At 37.2% G+C, this 21,091-nt stretch overlaps 1 protein-coding gene across 2 annotated transcripts in view; it reads right to left on the bottom strand.

The window, feature by feature from the left end:
• The window catches only part of LOC126095303 (ubiquitin-conjugating enzyme E2 Q2), a 90,248-nt gene that overhangs the window by 54,533 nt on the left and 14,624 nt on the right, over positions 1-21,091 (bottom strand). For both annotated transcript variants that reach the window (XM_049910097.1, XM_049910096.1), the window contains exon 3: positions 3,675-3,905. In XM_049910097.1, the coding sequence (XP_049766054.1) occupies positions 3,675-3,905 (231 nt within the window). The remainder of the gene's footprint in view (positions 1-3,674; positions 3,906-21,091) is intronic.

Genomic DNA, 21,091 nt, shown 5'->3' on the forward strand with positions numbered 1-21,091 from the left:
CGCACTCGAATCTAAGCCGCACTCGAATCTAAGCCGCACTCGAATCTAAGCCGCACTCGAATCTAAGCCGCACTCGAATCTAAGCCACACCTAAAAAATAAGGCTCGAAATAAATAAATAAAAAAAAAAAAAAATTCCCGAATCTAAGCCGTACCTGAAATTTGAGACTCTAAATTCAAGGAGAGAAAACAGTTTTAGGTGGCACCTCCAAATCGAAACAAAGTTGGTCCATTGTAATATGAGACACAATTTAGGTCGAATGAATGACGATACACCTACAGTAGTTCGGTTCGAGCTGTAAGCTTAGCAGTTAAGCTTTACCAGGTAGCCATTGCTAGGCGTCAGGCGCTCCGTCCGTATTTATACGGGTACCCTTCCTTTTTCACGTGCTTCGTCTGGTCTGAATCGATTGCTTATTTTGCTTTGATCTGATAAGTGCCGTTTTCTTTGTTGTAGGTGTTTACGTCACTCTAAGCTGAAAATGCATTACTGTACTGTGTCATGCATTGTTTGTCGCATTCTGATAGTGCGTGTTTACGGCCTGTCGCCGTTCGCGGCATGGCTTGCTTTTATGCGCGCTACCGCTGCTTTTTAAAAGAGAGAGAGAGGGGGGGGGGGGGGGAATCGTCTCATTAGCGAAACAATGGCAAGAGACTGCTATTTGTTGTAACTTACACTGCTGCTTTCTTTGATAATGATCAACAAGAACCAAATAATAGACTGCGTATGACAGAACATATTCTGAACGAGAGTTGGGCGAAAATTTTTCTCTGTTAGAAAATCTTTGTGGCCGCTTCTTTAGTACATCAAATTCTGCACAGAAATTAGAGTCATCTTAGATTTAAAAATCTAGTCAGTTGCTGTGCTTCATTTCTGACTGTATCACTATTAGGCATAAAAATAATACGGATATAAACATGACACGATACGTATATTCTTCCGCGTTTGCTGTTGTCTCACTCTAGTTTCGTAGTTTATTAGGCAGACAGGATTTAAATGAGATAGCAGCAAACACGAAAGAATACATGGCAAAATGTTTATATTCGTATTATTCCTATGGTGAAGAGAATACTGTGTGTGATTCACATTTCCATCAGGTTCCTATTAGCAACCATCTCATCTCACAGGTAGTAAAAAATTCGGAATGTAGAGTTGGCCATATTGACAAACATCCCAAACAGTCTTGCCAGTCAGATTTTCATAGTACATTGAAATTCTGCTACATTTGAAGATGAACAATACGGAATTTGTATTTAGTTCGTTGGATATTGTATGAAAATGCAGTGGGCGGAGAAAAGAAAAGCTCGTCTTCCACCTTTTTTTTTCTCACAATTTATTTACTGACGCAGAGGTTTTGGCGCCAGTATTTATCCTTGTGCCTACAAAGCATGCCTGTGTAGCACTACATATATTCGACGGCAGAAGTTAGTTGTGGCGGCACCTACCAACATTTTTCCGAACTTCTGCTTGCTTTGCACTCGATTCTAAGCCGCAGACGGTTTTTTTTTATTACAAAAACCGGAAAGAAAAGTGCGGCTTCGATTCAAGTAAATACGGTACCTCCAATGTGTTTGATTTATACTGAAGATACAACTTGTCAATTCCACACATTGTTGATTTGCTTACTCCTACAATCTTTGCTCATAAATGGCTTGGATTCTATGAAATCAGCATTTCAGCTCTTTCAATGACTTCTGGGGCCCTCATGATGCATTCTTTCAAGTGATTAACCCCTGCCAGTACACAGTAATTGTTCACGCCATCATAAACTGTGGATTATGGGTATTTAAAAGAAGTGAATTATATCTTCTGCTGAGAGTCCACTGCAAAATCCTCCTACAATCACATCTATGCACTTCATTTCAACATCTTGGCCATTCTGAGATTACGACTCTTTACTAAAAGCAATTGGCAATGTAGAGCACCGAGAACAGCCTGTGGCAGCAGAATAATGTGTCAGAAATTTAAATTTGCTAAATTTTGATTACACACTCTGTACATAAATCTGCTAGAGAATGAAGCAGCCAAACCTGCAGCCACTACATCCTGGAGACTTTGCACTATCTTCTGATGAACTATTCTGCTAATAAAATAACTGAAATAATGAGATACAGATTACACTATCTATCACTGTCCCTTATAAAACTTACTTTCCTTAACTTGATGATATGTGAATAAGGGCATGGTAAAAATAACATCTCAGCAGCCAGTTTATCATTTACAGTATATAAGTATTTGCATTTAATTTCAATGTACACTTAATCATATTCTCCAGCCCTTTGCTCAAAATGTTTCAGCCCTCCCCTTACCAACTTTTTCGTCTAAACTGGAGAGGCACCTTTTCCATGTTCTTAGCAGCTCTATAGAAGTAAATATATGTTGATTAGAACTCAAAAATAAAGTGTTCAAAATAAAACCATTGCTGATAACAGCTACTGTTTGAAACATGGCATGGTGGGACACTCCACTTGCTGTAATCCCATTCCTACAGTAAATACTTTTTTCTTTTCTTCTTCTTTTTTTTTTCTTTGCATATGTAATACATATACCATGCATCTGTGAGATCTAGAACATTTATCCAAACTGTTGACTCCAGAACTTTATTATTAAATGCACAGTTTACCAGCTGCTGGTAATAATATAAATTGTTTACTGAGACAAATTTTAATAAAATATTCAAAGTTTACTGATCAGTAAAACCACACGCACTTCGAAATTCAACCCAGCCAATAATTTTGTGTTTCAGGACTGACATACCATTTTTTAATTCCCATCTTTCTAAAGAACATCTCACCTTTTCTGAAGAAACTGTATTTCAAAAGTTATCTTTAATCAAGACTGTCATTACAATTTCAGATTTTTAAATCTTAAAATATGATTATTTCAAAACTCCTTTGTCACAGTCATGCAATCCTAACTTTAGTGTTTCCAAAATGTACCATTTTCCTAGAACAGTGTGTTGGTTTATGAAATATTTCAACTGAAAAATGTGAGTCGCTACAAAATTAACCAATACTTAGGTGATACAAAACGACCATTATTTGTATAAATTGAAGAACATTCAGCCAACTGTTAATCAAAATAACATCTATGACTAATGTGTAACTATATTCTATACTTTTCCCTGTCTGTTGCATACCTATCTAAAATATAATAGCTTTCTTTGTAAGTCGACATTTGATAACTGTTCTATGCATGTCTTTAAGTAGGCACTGAGCACAAAGTCAATTGGTACTTAGCAGTCATTAAGTTCTGATACTATGGCAGTATCAGTTATATCAATATCGGTCAGCACCAAACATTCACAATGTCAAGTTGCACGGCAAAGTCTTGTGTGTAAATGATGCATTACTGCCACACGTATGAGAGCTTACTGATCTGATGTACAAAACTTACGAAGAGTACTAGGATGTGGATTACCACTGTGACTGTCAATGTTAATAAATATAATCCACCCCCACTATGCTGTATGTGACTAAGAATTTTGAAGTGATTTTTAAAACAATCGACAAATGAACATTGAAAAGAAGGACTACTGAGGAACACAATTGGCATGTGAGTAAGATTACAAGCTGTTAAATCAACTTCAAACCCTTCCCACTGCACACTGCATTTGTCGAATAATACAGCATACACTTCAAATACTAACAGTAAATTTGCAAGATTTGATTTACCTTGCTTTTAGCAACACTTTCTCCTTCATCCATGTCAAGATGCAGATCATCACCATCATCATCGTCTTCATCTTCATCTTCATCATCCATTTCCCTGTCATCATCATGTCGATCAGGAAGACGATAGGAGCCCTGGGGACCAGGCAATTTCAGCAGTGCAATATCTGGTGGTTCAGGTACACAGTGCAACCTGCATAGTTCTCTCAATAAAATGCTGACTTGATTCAGAACCTGCAATGATTAAACATTTAGTAGTACATGTTATATTCAAATACTTTAATATGCAAAATTAGTCATGAAACTAGAAGTTAGTTTTACATACAACTTAAGAAACATCTGATCTTGTGAGTAGATATTTTCAAAACAAAAATATAAAGAATAATGTAACACTGAATTTTTAACGATGTTAATCCTACCTGTTTGGTACAATGTTTGTAATATATGCATTTCTTGACACACAAAAATGATGCTATGATCATGAATAACATTTCAGTTATAATCTCTCAGTAAATGACCTTAATAAAGCCAAGGATACGACAAAGAGAAGGAGACACCTTTTAATTGAATTCACTAGAGACACGAAATAATGAAGAATAATTTAAAACTAATGATGGTCAGATGTTGCATTACCAGATTAACAGTGAACTAAAATCGGACAAACAGGTAATCTTGTATGTATAGAGAAGAAGAAAAAAATTGTCTCCAAGTGATGATAAAAGAACATTAAACATAATTATGCAGACACACAACTACGGTTTTTGTTGCATTTGAAGAGAGTAATTGTTCAGTGCCAACACTGAACAACTTTAACACATTTTTCATTTGACCACAACTTCTTAAAAAAAAAAAAAAAAAAGACAAATTATTTCTAGTTAAATGGACTGGCAAACCAAAAAACTCACTTCACCAGGAAAAAATTGCACAATGGGTCCCATATCATAGTTCACTGAGCACATTATAAAGACACTAATTAGCAAGCCTACACCAGCGATCTAAAAATGCGTGTAAAAAGTTGGTTCTTTTATTAAAAAAAATCCTATAGCAAAATGAAAGCTAGAATAATAGCATGAACAGATCTTAGGCAGACTGGCCAATGGCACTACTATTTGATGATGATGATAATGACAATAGCTAGAGTATTAACACAGGTCAAATGGCTGTTTGCACAAAAACAGTCAGTCTCGCAATCTATCGTCTCAAAATGAAAATGATGGGAAAGAGGGATAAGAATTCTCAATTCACATAAGTGACAGGTACTGTTACAAAATTGACATTGTAGTACCTTGGAGAAAAAATTTAAACTTTTAGATGACAATGAAACAACAAAAAATTAAAACTGTTGACAAACAGGATTCTTTTTTCCATATGTCAAGAAGCACTTCATGCTAATTTTGCAGGCATGGAGCACTTGAACAAATTGATGGCATGAATAGTAAAATTTCTGAAGTCACACCTATTGTTCTATTTTCAGTTGCAACAGTTCTCAACAGAACTAACTGAAGATTATGGGGACTTTATCTATTACCACGAAGTACATTGGTTAAGTCAAGGGACATGCCTGGAACAATTTTTTGCTTTAAATCTCACTACTGTTGAATTTATGAAGGAAAAATGAGTGCGCAAATGTAAATCAGAACATCTGGAATGGATTGTAGATTTCACATTTTAAGTGGACTTGACTGCATACTGCCCACAGTAGACACTGCAAGGTGACTTCCTTCTGATTTGATGGGGATGCATTAAAAAATAAAATTGTAGAAGGGACAAATTATGACAAAAGTTCCCTAAGCTCACTGTTGTTAAAGCAAGCACAATGTTTGAAGGATTCATTGTGGCCCTGCAAGAGTTACAACAATACTTCTATAAAGGTTTTGAGGACAATGTCAATCTTACATGTGTTTTCGAGCTATTTTCGAGACCATTTGCTGTTTCAATTGAAAGTGTCCCTGTCCTTGTGCAGATTGACTGGCCTACAAGGTAATTCCAGTTTTAATCACAAATCTTTTTGCATTAAAACTGTCCAGGATGTCTACATTACTTTTCTCCTATAGATTTTCCAAGTCTCCATAATGAGGTTGCAAAATATTTCAACTGACATTTGTGTGAAAGACCCTTTTGATGATGTTAGTAATTAAGCCACAATTACGTGGCAACTTGATTGCAAAACTCCGTGAAACAGTCTGTATCTGCCCACAGTTTCTAGCAGACAAAGTTTATGACATGTCTTCAGTGCACCAAAAATAATAAACACTGAAAACTTGTTATGTTTGTGATCTATGTTGTTGAGAAACGTGAAATATAAAACCAAGTCATATGCAGTGTAATTGTATTGCCATTTAAATGCATTTGTTTTCCCCTCTTCCCCCTCCTCACACTCAGAGCTTGATGTGACAGTGATGGTGAGACAGTGCTTTGGGACTCACACCCGGACATGCCCCATGAGCCGAAATCTTGGCCACCCCTGGTCCAGAACATCGCACGTGACCATCATGGATTTTTTTGAACTTTTTTATGAACATTTCTAAAGTTTCGCAATCATAATTCAATACTTCTGAAGATATAACCTTTTGTTTGACCACATAGTGCAACTATCAACAGTGCATCCATGAGCTTTTGGCATCTTTGAGACATAATATCTCCAACAATATGTTCTTGAAAGAAACAAAACTATGCCATCTTGTACAATTGTTTGTTCTCTCTTAGGCAAAACAATAATAAAAAAGATTTCCTGAGCAATTTTCATACATATAATCTGAAACAAAGCAGGCCAAAAAAACAGACGCTTGAAATAAATGAAGTTCTGCTTTTTATGTCTATGGAGGTAATTGCAAAAAAAAGAATCTTCTGCAAACACTTTGAAACTGTTTTCATTACAAAGTCCATGTTCTAAACCCCCTAAAAACATCATTTGGTTTTGTAATGTGGGCATACACGTTCCTAAGCAATGATGACAAGGTGTAGTTGCATTGAAAACGTGCCCATGTTCTGCTGGAACTCAAATTTAACCCGACATTTTTTGTTATTTTCTACAGCTGTTTGTTGTTCGCTGGGGGAGGAAATTTCAAGTCTTGATGACTAGTAAAAAAAAAAAAGGGATGGGGGATGTCTTTGATCACAGGTCATCCTGACGTATTTCAGTCTGTGTTTCTGCTGAAACTACAAAACCAAAATGGTTACAAACTTCACAATTTAATTGTGAACTACCGAGGTATCAGAGGTCATGGCAGTAAAATTGTTGCATAACAACTGCAGCACACAACGTATAGACTTCAGATTTTACACCATTGTAACATTGTGCACATTTTGGTGAAGTTAATAGAAGTCTGCCTGACATGTTTTGGATTCATGTTATACAGAATTATTGTTAGTCTTTGTATTGTGTAATGATCCTGAAGTGATAGTGTGATCCCCCTTCAAAATACAACATACTGTAGTTTAACACGTGTTATTCGTGAGAATGATCTATGTTTCAATGGGGAGGCTCACACTTGGGAAAGATGGTCGTCCATCTTATAAACATTTTAAACACTGCACGCCTCAATCTGTAATCTTTCCCAATGGTGCGTATGCAGTGACAACACGGAAGGGGCAAAGCACGATGTGATGAGCGTGGTAGCACATGCTGGATGTGGAGACTTGTGCCTCAGAGACGCCCCTTGAAAGTGTCATGGGCACCTGAGAGAAAATAGCCATTCTACAATGTAAATGCTCAGGGCAAATGACAATTAGAAATCTTATATCTTAAGTTGAATTTGATGTGGTCAGACGTATTGACCAATGTATCTGAATTTCAGAGTTACTGATATTTGGATCTGTCTTCACAATTTATGCGCATAGTAGAAACAACACAGAAGATTAACATTGAAGACGCGTTCAGGCACCAGAATGGTTTAATCCATTTGTGGTACAGAACAGTGAAGCTATGCAGGAAAACAACAGTGAGACACACTCTTACAGCATCACCCTGCTTGGAGACGAAGTCAAGAAGAATAAGTTTGCGAACAGCAGTGGTATTCAGTAGCCACACCACATGAACAAAACAAAAGGGTGATGACTATATTAGAGGAAGAATAGTCAATAGTAGATCATCTCACACTGAGATCTGCCACATAGTGTTCTCTCTTAATGCTGTTACAGTCAAGTCAAAACACACACACACACACACACACACACACACACACACACACACACACACACACACACACACACAAAATAACAACATGGAAAAATCTGTGGCCGGTTTGGTGGGGAAGAGTAACTACAGGATAGCAGCAGGCAGACCAGATGACTTGCAGTTCAACTTGACACACCGACTACAGTGGTGCGCGTTTTCACAGCATATCGCACCAGTGGCTCACCGCCAGTGTAGCATTCACCTAGCAGTTTCTCAACATAACACACCAGCTTCATCTATGCAGTCAATGGTACTGTCCCCAGTTCGTTGTTCTACACATCAAGTGAGCTGTGATTCTGTCAGTTTTGCACTCTTCTTAAAAAAATTCTATTGTTTTGAGACCAAGAACTTACAGGATTAGTCAATGATGTCTGCAACTGAAGAAACTCAGTGAACATGTTGTTGTTGTTGTTGTGGTCTTCAGTCCTGAGACTGGTTTGATGCAGCTCTCCATGCTACTCTATCCTGTGCAAGCTTCTTCATCTCCCAGTACCTACTGCAACCTACATCCTTCTGAATCTGATTAGTGTATTCATCTCTTGGTCTCCCTCTACGATTTTTACCCTCTACGCTTCCCTCCAATACTAAACTGGTGATCCCTTGATGCCTCAGAACATGTCCTACCAACCGATCCCTTCTTCTGGTCAAGTTGTGCCACAAACTTCTCTTCTCCCCAATCCTATTCAATACTTCCTCATTAGTTATGTGATCTACCCATCTAATCTTCAACATTCTTCTGTAGCACCACATTTCGAAAGCTTCTATTCTCTTCTTGTCCAAACTATTTACCGTCCATGTTTCACTTCCATACAAGGCTACACTCCATACAAATACTTTCAGAAATGACTTCCTGACACTTAAATCTATACTCGATGTTAACAAATTTCTCTTCTTCAGAAACGCTTTCCTTGCCATTGCCAGTCTACATTTTATATCCTCTCTACTTCGACCATCATCAGTTATTTTGCTCCCCAAATAGCAAAACTCCTTTACTACTTTAAGTGTCTCATTTCCTAATCTAATACCCTCAACATCACCCGACTTAATTCGACTACATTCCATTATCCTCGTTTTGCTTTTGTTGATGTTCATCTTATATCCTCCCTTCAAGACACCATCCATTCCATTCAACTGCTCTTCCAAGTCCTTTGCTGTCTCTGACAGAATTACAATGTCATCGGCGAACCTCAAAGTTTTTATTTCTTCTCCATGGATTTTAATACCTACTCCAAATTTTTCTTTCGTTTCCTTTACTGCTTGCTCAATATACAGATTGAATAACATCGGGGAGAGGCTACAACCCTGTCTTACTCCCTTCCCAACCATTGCTTCCCTTTCATGTTCCTCGACTCTTATAACTGCCACCTGGTTTCTGTACAAATTGTAAATAGTCTTTCGCTCCCTGTATTTTACCCCTGCCACCTTTAGAATTTGAAAGAGAGTATTCCAGTCAACATTGTCAAAAGCTTTCTCTAAGTCTACAAATGCTAGAAACGTAGGTTTGCCTTTACTTAATCTTTCTTCTACGATAAGTCGTAAGGTCAGTATTGCCTCACGTGTTCCAACATTTCTACGGAATCCAAACTGATCTTCCCCGAGGTCGGCTTCTACTAGTTTTTCCATTCGTCTGTAAAGAATTCGTGTTAGTATTTTGCAGCTGTGGCTTATTAAACTGATTGTTCAGTAATTTTCACATCTGTCAACACCTGCTTTCTTTGGGATTGGAATAATTATATTCTTCTTGAAGTCTGAGGGTATTTCGCCTGTCTCATACATCTTGCTCACCAGATGGTAGAGTTTTGTCAGGACTGGCTCTCCCAAGGCAGTCAGTAGTTCCAATGGAATGTTGTCTACTCCAGGGGCCTTGTTTCGACTCAGGTCTTTCAGTGCTCTGTCAAACTCTTCATGCAGCATCGTATCTCCTATTTCATCTTCATCTACATCCTCTTCCATAATATTGGCCTCAAGTACATCGCCCTTGTATAGACCCTCTATATACTCCTTTCACCTTTCTGCTTTCCCTTCTTTGCTTATAACTGGGTTTCCATCTGAGCTCTTGATGTTCATACAAGTGGTTCTCTCATCTCCAAAGGTCTCTCTAATTTTCCTGTAGGCAGTATCGATCTTACCCCTAGTGAGATAAGCCTCTACATCCTTACATTTGTCCTCTAGCCATCCCTGCTTAGCCATTTTGCACTTCCTGTCGATCTCATTTTTGAGACGTTTGTATTCCTTTTTTCCTGCTTCATTTACTGCATTTTTATATTTTCTCCTTTCATCAATTAAATTTCTTCTGTTACCCAAGGATTTCTACTAGCCCTCGTCTTTTTACCTACTTGATCCTCTGCTGCCTTCACTACTTCATCCCTCAAAGCTACCCATTCTTCTTCTATTGTATTTATTTCCCCCATTCCTGTCAATTGTTCCCTTATGCTCTCCCTGAAACTCTCTACAACCTCTGGTTCTTTCAGTTTATCCAGGTCCCATCTCCTTAAATTCCCACCTTTTTGCAGTTTCTTCAGTTTTAATCTACAGGTCATAACCAATAGATTGTGGTCAGAGTCCACATCTGCCCCTGGAAATGTCTTACAATTTAAAACCTGCTTTCTAAATCTCTGTCTTACCATTATATAATCTATCTGATACCTTTTAGTATCTCCAGGATTCTTCCATGTATACAACCTTCTATCATGATTCTTAAACCAAGTGTTAGCTATGATTAAGTTGTGCTCTGTGCAAAATTCTACCAGGCAGCTTCCTCTTTCATTTCTTACCCCCAATCCGTATTCACCTACTACGTTTCCTTCTCTCCCTTTTCCTACACTCTAATTCCAGTCACCCATGACTATTAAATTTTCGTCTCCCTTCAGTATCTGAATAATTTCTTTTCATGTAGTTTAACTAATTAGATGGGATTTTAATTAGCAGCGTATGCCTGTGAGGACTAGAAACATGGCAGCTGAGGCACCAGAATGGTTTAATCCATTTGTGGTACAGAACAGTGAAGCTATGCAGGAAAACAACAAGGAATTAGAAGACATGTTATAGAACTCACAGGGAGCCCTTAAAGCCAAACTCAAAGTTACCATTCAAACTCAAGCAGATGTTACTCTTTAGAAGCTAGAAGAAAGTATCAATCAAAAGTACGAGGCTACCACTACTGAGTTAATCACAGAAAGGAGAGTTTAAAGAGTTAATATCCATAGTTAACATACAAGGATATAAAATTAGTGCCAGGGAGGAAGAATTGAATAATTTGCTTTGCAAAGTACAAACGGACATTCACAGAGTGAGGAATGAAGTACAAAATAAGTTCATAATAACGTACAAACCTTAGTCAACCAAATCTCAGGTACACAGGAGCCGGTCAAAATGTTACAGAATAAGGAAATTTATCGAATGAAATTTTGGGGCTCCTAACAATCTTGACTAGTTTGAAAGAGAGATTACAGAAGTCTGTACAACAAACAACAGGATACACTTGAATCTACCAGTACTAAAACCAATTCTATCGGAGATACTATAGATCACAGGAAAGAAATACAGAAAATTGTGAGACGCCTTAGAAAATGCAAAAATTGAATTTAGAACTAATGAGAATAATAATAATAATGTTGGTGTGAGTGGTGAGTTTTTGATGATATTCAAATAGGAAATGGAATAAAGTTTAGTTTCCAAAGTTGAAACCTGATCAGAAGTTGCATCAATACTTTTTAAGGGTAATGTAGAGTAAGATAAGAAGGAAGTTAATTAAGTCAGCCCACACCAGACTATGTAAGTTTAACAATATGGAAGATGTATCCATATTTAATGCAGATGACTTAGTTTCAGTGAAGAAGATCTGTCCCAGTTCTAACTTAAAGGCCAAGATGAATTAGTTCTTCCACCATATTGTGGACCATTTAAGGTGGTAGAAATACCACACCTTAAGGCACTGTTCCTGGTTGATCCAGATAGATACCAGGAAAAGGGACTATACAATGCTGCCACAGTTAAGAAATATACCCCAGGGAGAATTTGCATACTTTGCAAATTCAGCAGAATAATGTCTGTCTGAAGTTCAAGTCAATAGCTTTGGTATTTCTTCTTTAGTTTCTCCAAAGACATTCCTCTTACACTATTTTATAATCTGTACCTCTCACTTTTCTAGCTCATGTAATACCTAAATCGTATCCTAGTTTACGAAAGCAAGAATATAGCACTCAAAAGTTGTGATGTGGATAACTGGAATTTTTTTTAAAAGTATTGATAAAGTTTTTTCTTACAGAAAAAAGATACATACATATTTATTCTTTTATGCATAACTGGGATTTTACATTTTCTGTGAGGAACAATACAAAATGGTTGGGTTTCTATTGGTTCTCTATGGGCAGTTGATAGAGCGGACAATAGACAGACTGACTTCTGACGAGGAGGAGTTACTAATTATTATTATTATTTCTTCTTCTTCTTCTTCTTCTTCTTCTTCTTCATGTGCTGTTGTTGTTCTTTCTCTCCACGCTTACAAGCGATCTGCCATGATCAATTTTTGGGGTCTGCTACTGTGAAGTTGCGAGTCAGTTCAGTAGGAAATGCCGAACACCTCCCTCCAGCATCACAGCAAAGAACTTTAGCAGAGGTGGGAATGCCAAGGAGATCAGCAAGATTTTTTAAAACATCGAGCATGTAAAACCCAACTCACACTTTTCTCATGACATACTGAAAGCTTTGGATCAAGGCAACCACGTAGATGCAGTGTTTCTTGATTTCTGAAAAGCATACGACTCATTACCACACCTACGCTTATTGACAAAAGTACAATTATATGGGGTATCACCTGAACTTTGTGACTGTGATATGGAATGGAAAGAGCCGTGAGGATTGTGCTAGGGAAGGCGTATGGTCGACTTTGGTTTGTAGGAAGAATTCTAGGAAAATGTGCTTAATCTGTAAAGGGAACTGCATATAGGGCACTGGTGTGACCTATTCTTCTACTGCTAGGGTGTTTGGGATCCCTACCAGTTCGGATTAAAGGAAGACATTGAAGCAGTTCAGAGGTAGCCTGCAAGATCTGTTACTGGTAGGTTCAAACAACATGCAAGTATAACAGTGATTCTTCGGGAACTCAAATGGGAATACCTGGAGGGAAGGTGATACTCTTTCCCAGGAGTAGTATTGAAAAAATTTAGATATCCAGCATTTGAAGTTGACTGCAGAATGATTCTGCTGCCACACATTTAGTGTAAGGACCACAAAAATAAGATATGAGAAAGTAGGGCTCACACGGAGGCATATAGAGGCAGTTTCCCATGCCTCTATTTGCTAATGGAAAAGGAAATGACCAGTAGTGGTACAGGATACCCTCCGCCACACGCCATACGCTGGGGCTTGCGGAATATGTATTTTGATGTATATGAAATGTTGACTGCCACAAAATATTTTGCAGAGTTGTTTATGTAGTTTGAAAGGGACAAAATACCATAGCTTTTGTATCCACTGCTATTTTCATGTGTAGTGCATTAGCAATCTGGGACGCAGTTGCCTAGTATCTCACTTATATTAGAGATTGTAATCAGAATGCCCATATATAGATTAATTATTCTCACAATCTTTATGTATGTGATGTAGCCTTACCCTATGTGAGAGGCATTGTTACATGTATAATGCTAATTTTAGACATCTCAACTCGTTACTTTCTTCCCTTTGTTGTGCTACTTCACTACTGTTTTGTCCTAAACTGAACATTTGGTCAGTAAACAAACATGTATGTGTAAAAATAGTGGTACAGTGTTTACTTTTGTGTTAAATCAAACATTTATAGTGCTGCAAATGAAAATGAATATATATCAAAAAGATCAGTCCCAAAGACAAACTTGGATGCAGACATTTCTGGGTGTAAGCAGGAAGAAAATGTGACCACTGAAATTTTAATCCTGCATAGGTGGATCAAAAATACCTACAGTAATTATATAGCAACTATAGACACCATTCCCAGGCAAGTTAAGAAGACATTGTACGAAGTTTTTAACCCAGTGCATGTTTTACAGACACTTGAGCACTTCATGTTGTTGGATGGACTTAGGATGCTTGTTGATCTCTGTATTGAGGAGCTTATCATGGATTCAGAAGGAAATTGGGAAAAAAAACTAAAGAACTACTGCCGTCATCTACTTCTGCCACATATTCACTTTCTCTGTTACATTCAGGCAATGATGGCTTCTGCTGCTGCAATGTGGTACTTTGTAATACAGCATCCTAAGATTTTACTTAAGGTTTGCTGATGACATTGTAGTTGTCAGAGATAGCAAAAGACCTGGAAAAGCAATTGAATGGAATGGATAACATCTTGAGATAAGTTACAAGATATAAAATCAACAAAAATGAAATACGAGTAATTCAAAGTTGTCAAATTAAATCAGGCGGTGTTGAGGAAATTAAATTAGGAAATAAAACCCTAATAACTGTAAGAGTTTTGGTATGTGGGCAGCAAAATATGCAATTAGGACAGAATTTGAGTGGATCTGACATGTAAGACTGACAATAGCAAGCAAAGAATTTCCTAGTAAGAGAAATTTGCGTACACTGAATGTAAATTTAAGTGTTAGGAAACCTTTTCTGATGGTACTGGTTAACCCAAATTATGTAAAGAATCGAATTCCCAGCTATAAAACAGCTTCAGACTTCTGATTACTTAACAAATGAGTTAATATGTTAAGTGTTTAATGTTAAGCAAGCAATCGAGACAAAGCTTAGGAAAGGCTGGAAATTACATGTAAAGCTTTGACAAGTCACTAAGTGCCATCCTCATTTATAAATGAATGTAATGCAGGTATTTGTGTGCTGCGAGTTCCATTGCTTAGACATATACACATTTTCTAGCTGTAATAATTGTCTACTGTCTTAAACATTTGACATAAGGTTGTATCTCTTAATGAGTAGTTTATGGCAACATTTTAAATTTTTTATTTGATTGGATTTGATTTTTTATTGGTCCAGTTTTATCATACAGCACAAATTGTACAATTGATATTGGACAGGTCAAAGATAAGTTACAATAATACATAGTATTAGCAAAATAGTAGGCAAATTAGGAATAGGTACCTATTACAATTAATTTTGTTATGTATTCAGAAATTCTCTGACAGAACAGAAACAGTGCGTTATTAGAAATGCCTTTAGTTTAGCTTTAAATATTGGATGAGTAGCATTTTTTATTTCCTCTGGTATCTTATTGAGTAGTATTACACAAATGTTAATTATGCTCGTCTGATACATGGTGGTTCTGTGATATTTTTTATGTATATTTGATTTCCTTCTGGTACTATAGTTGTGTATATTTTTGTTCTGTAGCAGTTTGTTTTCAGGAGGTAGCCCCTAGTGAACAAGACAGTTTCATAAATGAATAAACTTGGGAACATTTAGAACACCAAGCTCAGTAAAATTTGATTTACAGGACTCCATCTTTTTAAGACCACAAATTATTCTTAGAGCTCTTTTTTGCTTTCTAAAAACTTTTACAATGTGAGTTGAGTATCCCCAGAAAATGATCCCATATCGGACTAGTGAGTGGAACTGTGCATAGTACGCCTGCAGTACTGTTGTTTTGCTTGTTTTAGCCTTTAAAATTCTTAGGCCGTATCAAACAGATGATAGTTTTCTAGACAAGTTATTTATATGTGTATCCCACATACATGCCCAGATATTTAATCGACAAGCAGGACATTACTAATGCTGTATCCGAACATTATGGGTCCATTTTTCATAGTAATCCGCATTAACTTGCATTTTTCTACACTTACAGAAAGCTGATATTCATCACACCACGTGGAAATGTTGTCTGAGTCATCTTGTATCCTTCTGAAGTCATTCAACTTCAACACCTTTCTGTACACTACACATCATCAGCAAACAACCACACACTGCATCCCACCTTGTCCATCAGATTATTTATGTATATAGAAAATAATATTGGCCCTAACACACTTCTCTGGGGCACTCCTGATGACATTCTTGTCTCTGATGAACACTCGCCATGGAAGAGAACAGTGGATTCTATTATTTAAGATGTCTTTGAGCTGCTCATATCTGGGAACCTATTCCATAGGCTTGTACCTTCATTAACACGCTGCAGCAAGCCAAGAATCTAGAAATACGGAATCTAGCCCATTTCCCTTCATCCATAGCTCGCAGTATATCATGCGAGAAGGGGCAAGCTGAATTTCACACGAATGATGCTTTCTAAAACCATGCCGATTCGTGGTTATAAGCCATAGGAAATTACACTCGGAATATATTCAAGAATTCTGCAGCAAACTGATGTTTAAGGATATTGGTCTGTAATTTTGCAAGTCCATTCTTTTACCCTTCTTAGATACAAGAATTACCTTCATTTTTTTCCAGTCGCTTGGGACTTTGCGCTGGGCGAGAGATTCCTAATACATGCAAGCTAAGTAACAGGCCAACGGCATAGAGTACTCTTTATAAAATAGAATGGAATTCCACCTGGATATGGAAACCTTTTTTCCAACCATTTCATTTTTTCATCAACTCTGGGGATGTTTGTTACTATGTCATCCACACGGGACACTGCGCCTTTTTTTTTGTATAATTCTTCTGTGTGAATGATTTCTAAAACGCATAATTAAAAACTTTGACTTTTGTTTTGCTATCTTTTTATGCTGCACCAGACTGGGCAACTTGTGACAGGATGGAAGACTTAGCCCAACTTAGCGTATTACACAGGACCAACATTTTCTCCGATTCTCAGCTAGGTCTTTTGCTAAGATGACGGTGGTACTTATATGCTTTGCAGGTAGATCTTTTCACAGATACACATTCTCTTTTGAACAGAGTTTAACAGCCTCTGCTTCCTCAACATTTTCCACATTTCGTTTTTAAACCACTGTGGGTCTTTTCTGTCCTCAAATCACTTACTAGGCACACACTTCTCCATCTACAATCTGTTTAAACTTTGCCCATAATTCCTCTATGTTTACCATACCCAAACTACATTATGTCACTTCACTGAATAAGGGAGATGTTACCAACTGATTAGGAGAAACATTCTCCTGGCCTTCTTGATTGATTTATTAGCTTTCATAACTAAAGTTGCTATGAATACATCACAATCACTAATCCCGATCTCTAGAATGATGCTGTTGGTAAGGTACAGCCTGTCTCTAGCCACAAGGTCTAAGACATTTCCACAGCATACGAGTTGCAGAAGAACTGCTCAAGACAGTTTTTGGAAAACAAGTTCAACAGTACGTCACAAGACAGTCTGTCTGTACTCGCTGCAATGAATCCATAGGTGTGTCAGTCTACACTACATAGATTAAAGTAGCCTCTTGTATGCACGATCTGGGTATTTACATGCTACTTACTGTGGACTTTCTGTGAATGACTCACTCTCACAGCAGAAGTGCATGGCCTGTAAAGACCTCCGACAAATTACTTGGTTTCACCTAAACATGTTATATGCGACCAGAAAACTTCATCGTCACACTTGAACACTCCTCCTATGATGTCTAATCTGACATACCGATATACGTTCCATGGCTCACTAAACATCTCACAACTTTCTACTTTGGGTTTCAGCCAGCTCTCGATCCCAAGAATAATCCGAGCATGACAACTTCCCTCGAGGGCAGTAAATTCGGGAACTCCGCTATTAATACTTTGACAATTTACTGATAAAGCATATGAGAGTAATGTGAAAAATTCTCTGTCTGGCAAAGAGAGGATGTTGACAATATGTTAGCACCTGTGCAATAATGCAAGACAAGGGTCAATTTGACTTGCAGATAAGTTTTATTTATACAGCCCTCTGAAAGTATTAATATTCTGAATGCTTTGCTAAAATGGATAAACTGGAGCAGTGTGCCAGCATATAATTACCTGTTTCACACACATTATCACCAATAGAAATTCATTCCAAGCTGGTAAGGTTTGTTAGTAACCTGTTACTTCAATTTCAACAGTAAAGAAATGAATGACTGGATTAAAAGGGACAAAGGTCCAAGTGAACTATTATGTAAACAACAATGAACTTCACAATACGCAGTTAGGATTTTCAGGCAGGATCTGCTCTAAATTTTTACTGTAAGGCCAGTCTCTGGAATCTGTTTAGCCCAACCATGTTAGGCCAATTGAGAAGCTGCTTGCATCAGTAAGTAACACAGATATGAGGACCATCAAATCTTAGACACCGTTACAAAGCGGATACTGATTACATTATGGCTACAGCTTGTATTTTAGCTGATACCATACTTTTACAGAAATGAATCATTGCTACAGTCTCAAAACAATTATTAATGCTGCTATATATTCTTACAACTCAAAGACATCTGAAAAAACAATATTGTTTAGTATTTAACAAGTTAAAAATGAACTGCTGATTCCATACAATCTGTCCTGTACGATCTCTCAGATTCTGAGCTTTTTTTTTTCCTGTTTAATCCCTCAGAAGAGGTAGAGCTGTTTACAAAAACACTTCCAGCAGACTCTTCAAGAAAACAAATTCTTATAGCCAGTTGTATGAACATCGCTTACTGGAGATGAATTTTGAAATTAGTTCAGAAAATGAACCCACTACACAAATTCACTTCACTGTACAATGCTAAACTTTGAGTAACTGAACAAGGTTCAATGTTGTTCTAGCTCAGCAGGAGACTTGCCTGGTAATAACAAAGCTACTAATACAATTACTGCACTCTGACTACAGATATTAATCTTACAAATTGTACATAATTTTGGTGCGCGCACGCTTGCTATCTCCTGGGAGGGAAAGGGCGGGAGGGGGGGGGCAGCAGAGTGCAGTGGCAATCTGTGTATGTGCTCTATCTTTTTTTTAAAAAAACTGTGTGCATTTAGACGATTCAATGCTATCACCATTTGGTGAGTCATTATCTTCACTACCAAATTACATCACATCGCAGACCAAGAGTCTCTTATTGATTTTTCAGGGCTCCATACCTCAATCGGTAAAAAGAAAAGCGTTGAACTTTGTTGTCTCTGTCTGGCCGACTGTTACAAATCCTTTTTCTCAGAAATGGGTACACGTATTAATTTAAAATTTATGTCAAATAATACAGTCTAAGGTCCCCTGCCAGCATAAAAAACTGAAGCAACCAAATATATTGTCATTTATATCACATACTTTAACACTCACAAATTCTCTCATCAAAACCTACAGGGTGCTTTTCATAGACCTTGAAACATGAAATTTGGAAGAATCGAGGTTTCACAGTGCAAGTAAAGGGGGAAAAAAGAAAAAGAATCGGAAAATTGATAATTTGTGTTTCTATCACATGAAAAAATATTTATTTTGTGATTTATGATCCAACTCCTAATTTGAAATTAGAACATTCTCTAACATCTTGGAATTTTTGGGACTGATATATTTCCAATATCAATGTTGATAACAGGCAAACATTGAGAGTCTCGATTCCTGGAATGGATTAAGTGTCTAGACATATTATAAGTTTGAATGAAACCCTCAGAGCATTTAGTCCTACTCACATCTGGCCATTTGTTCTAAAGATTTATTGTTGTAAAGATAAGTAGGTGAAAGAAACTTCTAGAGCTTCAACAAACTACTTGACAGTCGAAAAACTTCTAACAGATGTTCATAAAGCAGGTGCAAATAAAATATTGTTCTCAGTACTTACAGCTCTTGAACACTGAATGCTACTCAGGCAATGTGGTTTCAAAACATTGGTGTTGTTACACTTATCTTTATAACCAATTTCACAGTGAATATGTCATTTAGCAGCTGGTACTTCACATCTATGTGGTTTTCATCTTTAGGTGGTGCGGTCTATTTGACTGAACACAAACTGTGGACGGCATGGTGTCGCACCAGGTTTACAGTAACTTCTGAACGGGATGAAAACATACATACTACAGGTTTCTGGCCATGGATTTTGGCAGATTTCTGTCTGGAATAGAGTTTCACTAGTTTTAAAACAATCAACACAAACTATCAATGCACAGTGGCAGAGGCATTCATATGCATTGGCAGTCTTCAATTTATCCATCTTCATGTAATTCAAACTTACATTACTTTGTTCAAAATGACAACGAAGGACATATATAACAACACTGTCCCAGAACTTGAGAGTCAAGTGTCACGGTTCGCTTGAATGGAACTCCAATCAAAGGCAGTTATTACACACAACAAATATGTACACAACTGCCTGACTCCACAACCTGTTGTCTATAATTATATATTTTGCTGAAAATAAATGGAGAATAAACCGAGCCAAATAACAAAACACTTTTTATTAGAACCAAAAGTAACACAGTAACCATGGTGACAAAACAAAGCAAAGATTTATATTTTTTACAATGGCACATAATATGGCTTTGCATAGAATAAAAGCACATGTATGGTGCACACACATTATGAAAACTGAAAATGAGGCCTCAATATAACAAACTCACTCTTGTTAACAGATGGCTTAAATGTAAAGATGATGATCCTACCTACTGCAATGGAATATGATCAATTGCAATGTGTCATGATGAGCACAAATGTAACTGGATTGTGAGAGAGAATGAAGCTATTTCCACGAACAGCAATCTGCCTTGCAGCAGAAATTTTCTGATGACACAATGTCACCAACACACACAATTGTACGACACGTAAGTCGAATCTTTGGTACAAGCACTAGCCAATACTGGAGAACCTGTTATAGAAATTGACAAAGTGACTAAAATGTTGATAAGTCTGCCAAAAAAATCTGGAACTTTTTCGACTGCTTGGGACTCGTGTCCCTGACGATCAACAGATGTTTGATAATTTGACTTCAAGATTTTTGAACCGGAAACAAAAATTTTTAGAAAGTGATGAAATGTCGACAGTATTCCCAGCAACTATTGTGGACTACACAAGTAAGTTCAATTTGAAGAATAACAATTCTTCTCACATGGTCAGTAGAAATGATGAAGTATTGTCTTTAGTTGAGGGGAAAATGGCAACATCACACTTTGAGAAACTCGTTATATATTCACAAGCTAAAGAGAAATTAAGCTTCAGTGGGTGCTGTCGTAATGGGAGGAATTAAAAGTTATTTTTGATGACAAGAGAACAGAAGTCTGCTATTCAGTTCTAGTAGCAGCACGAATTAAGATGAACAATCAGTGTTGTTATCAAATGCTATTTACATGTCCAGATGCATTACAAGCAAATTCTGTTTCCTTGAATTCCAAAACGGTCTGGCACAACAGACTTGGACACATATGTTCCAAAAGTATAAAGAAT

The sequence above is a fragment of the Schistocerca cancellata genome, chromosome 8, assembly GCF_023864275.1.
Source record: "Schistocerca cancellata isolate TAMUIC-IGC-003103 chromosome 8, iqSchCanc2.1, whole genome shotgun sequence".
Taxonomy (NCBI): Eukaryota; Metazoa; Arthropoda; class Insecta; order Orthoptera; family Acrididae; genus Schistocerca; species Schistocerca cancellata.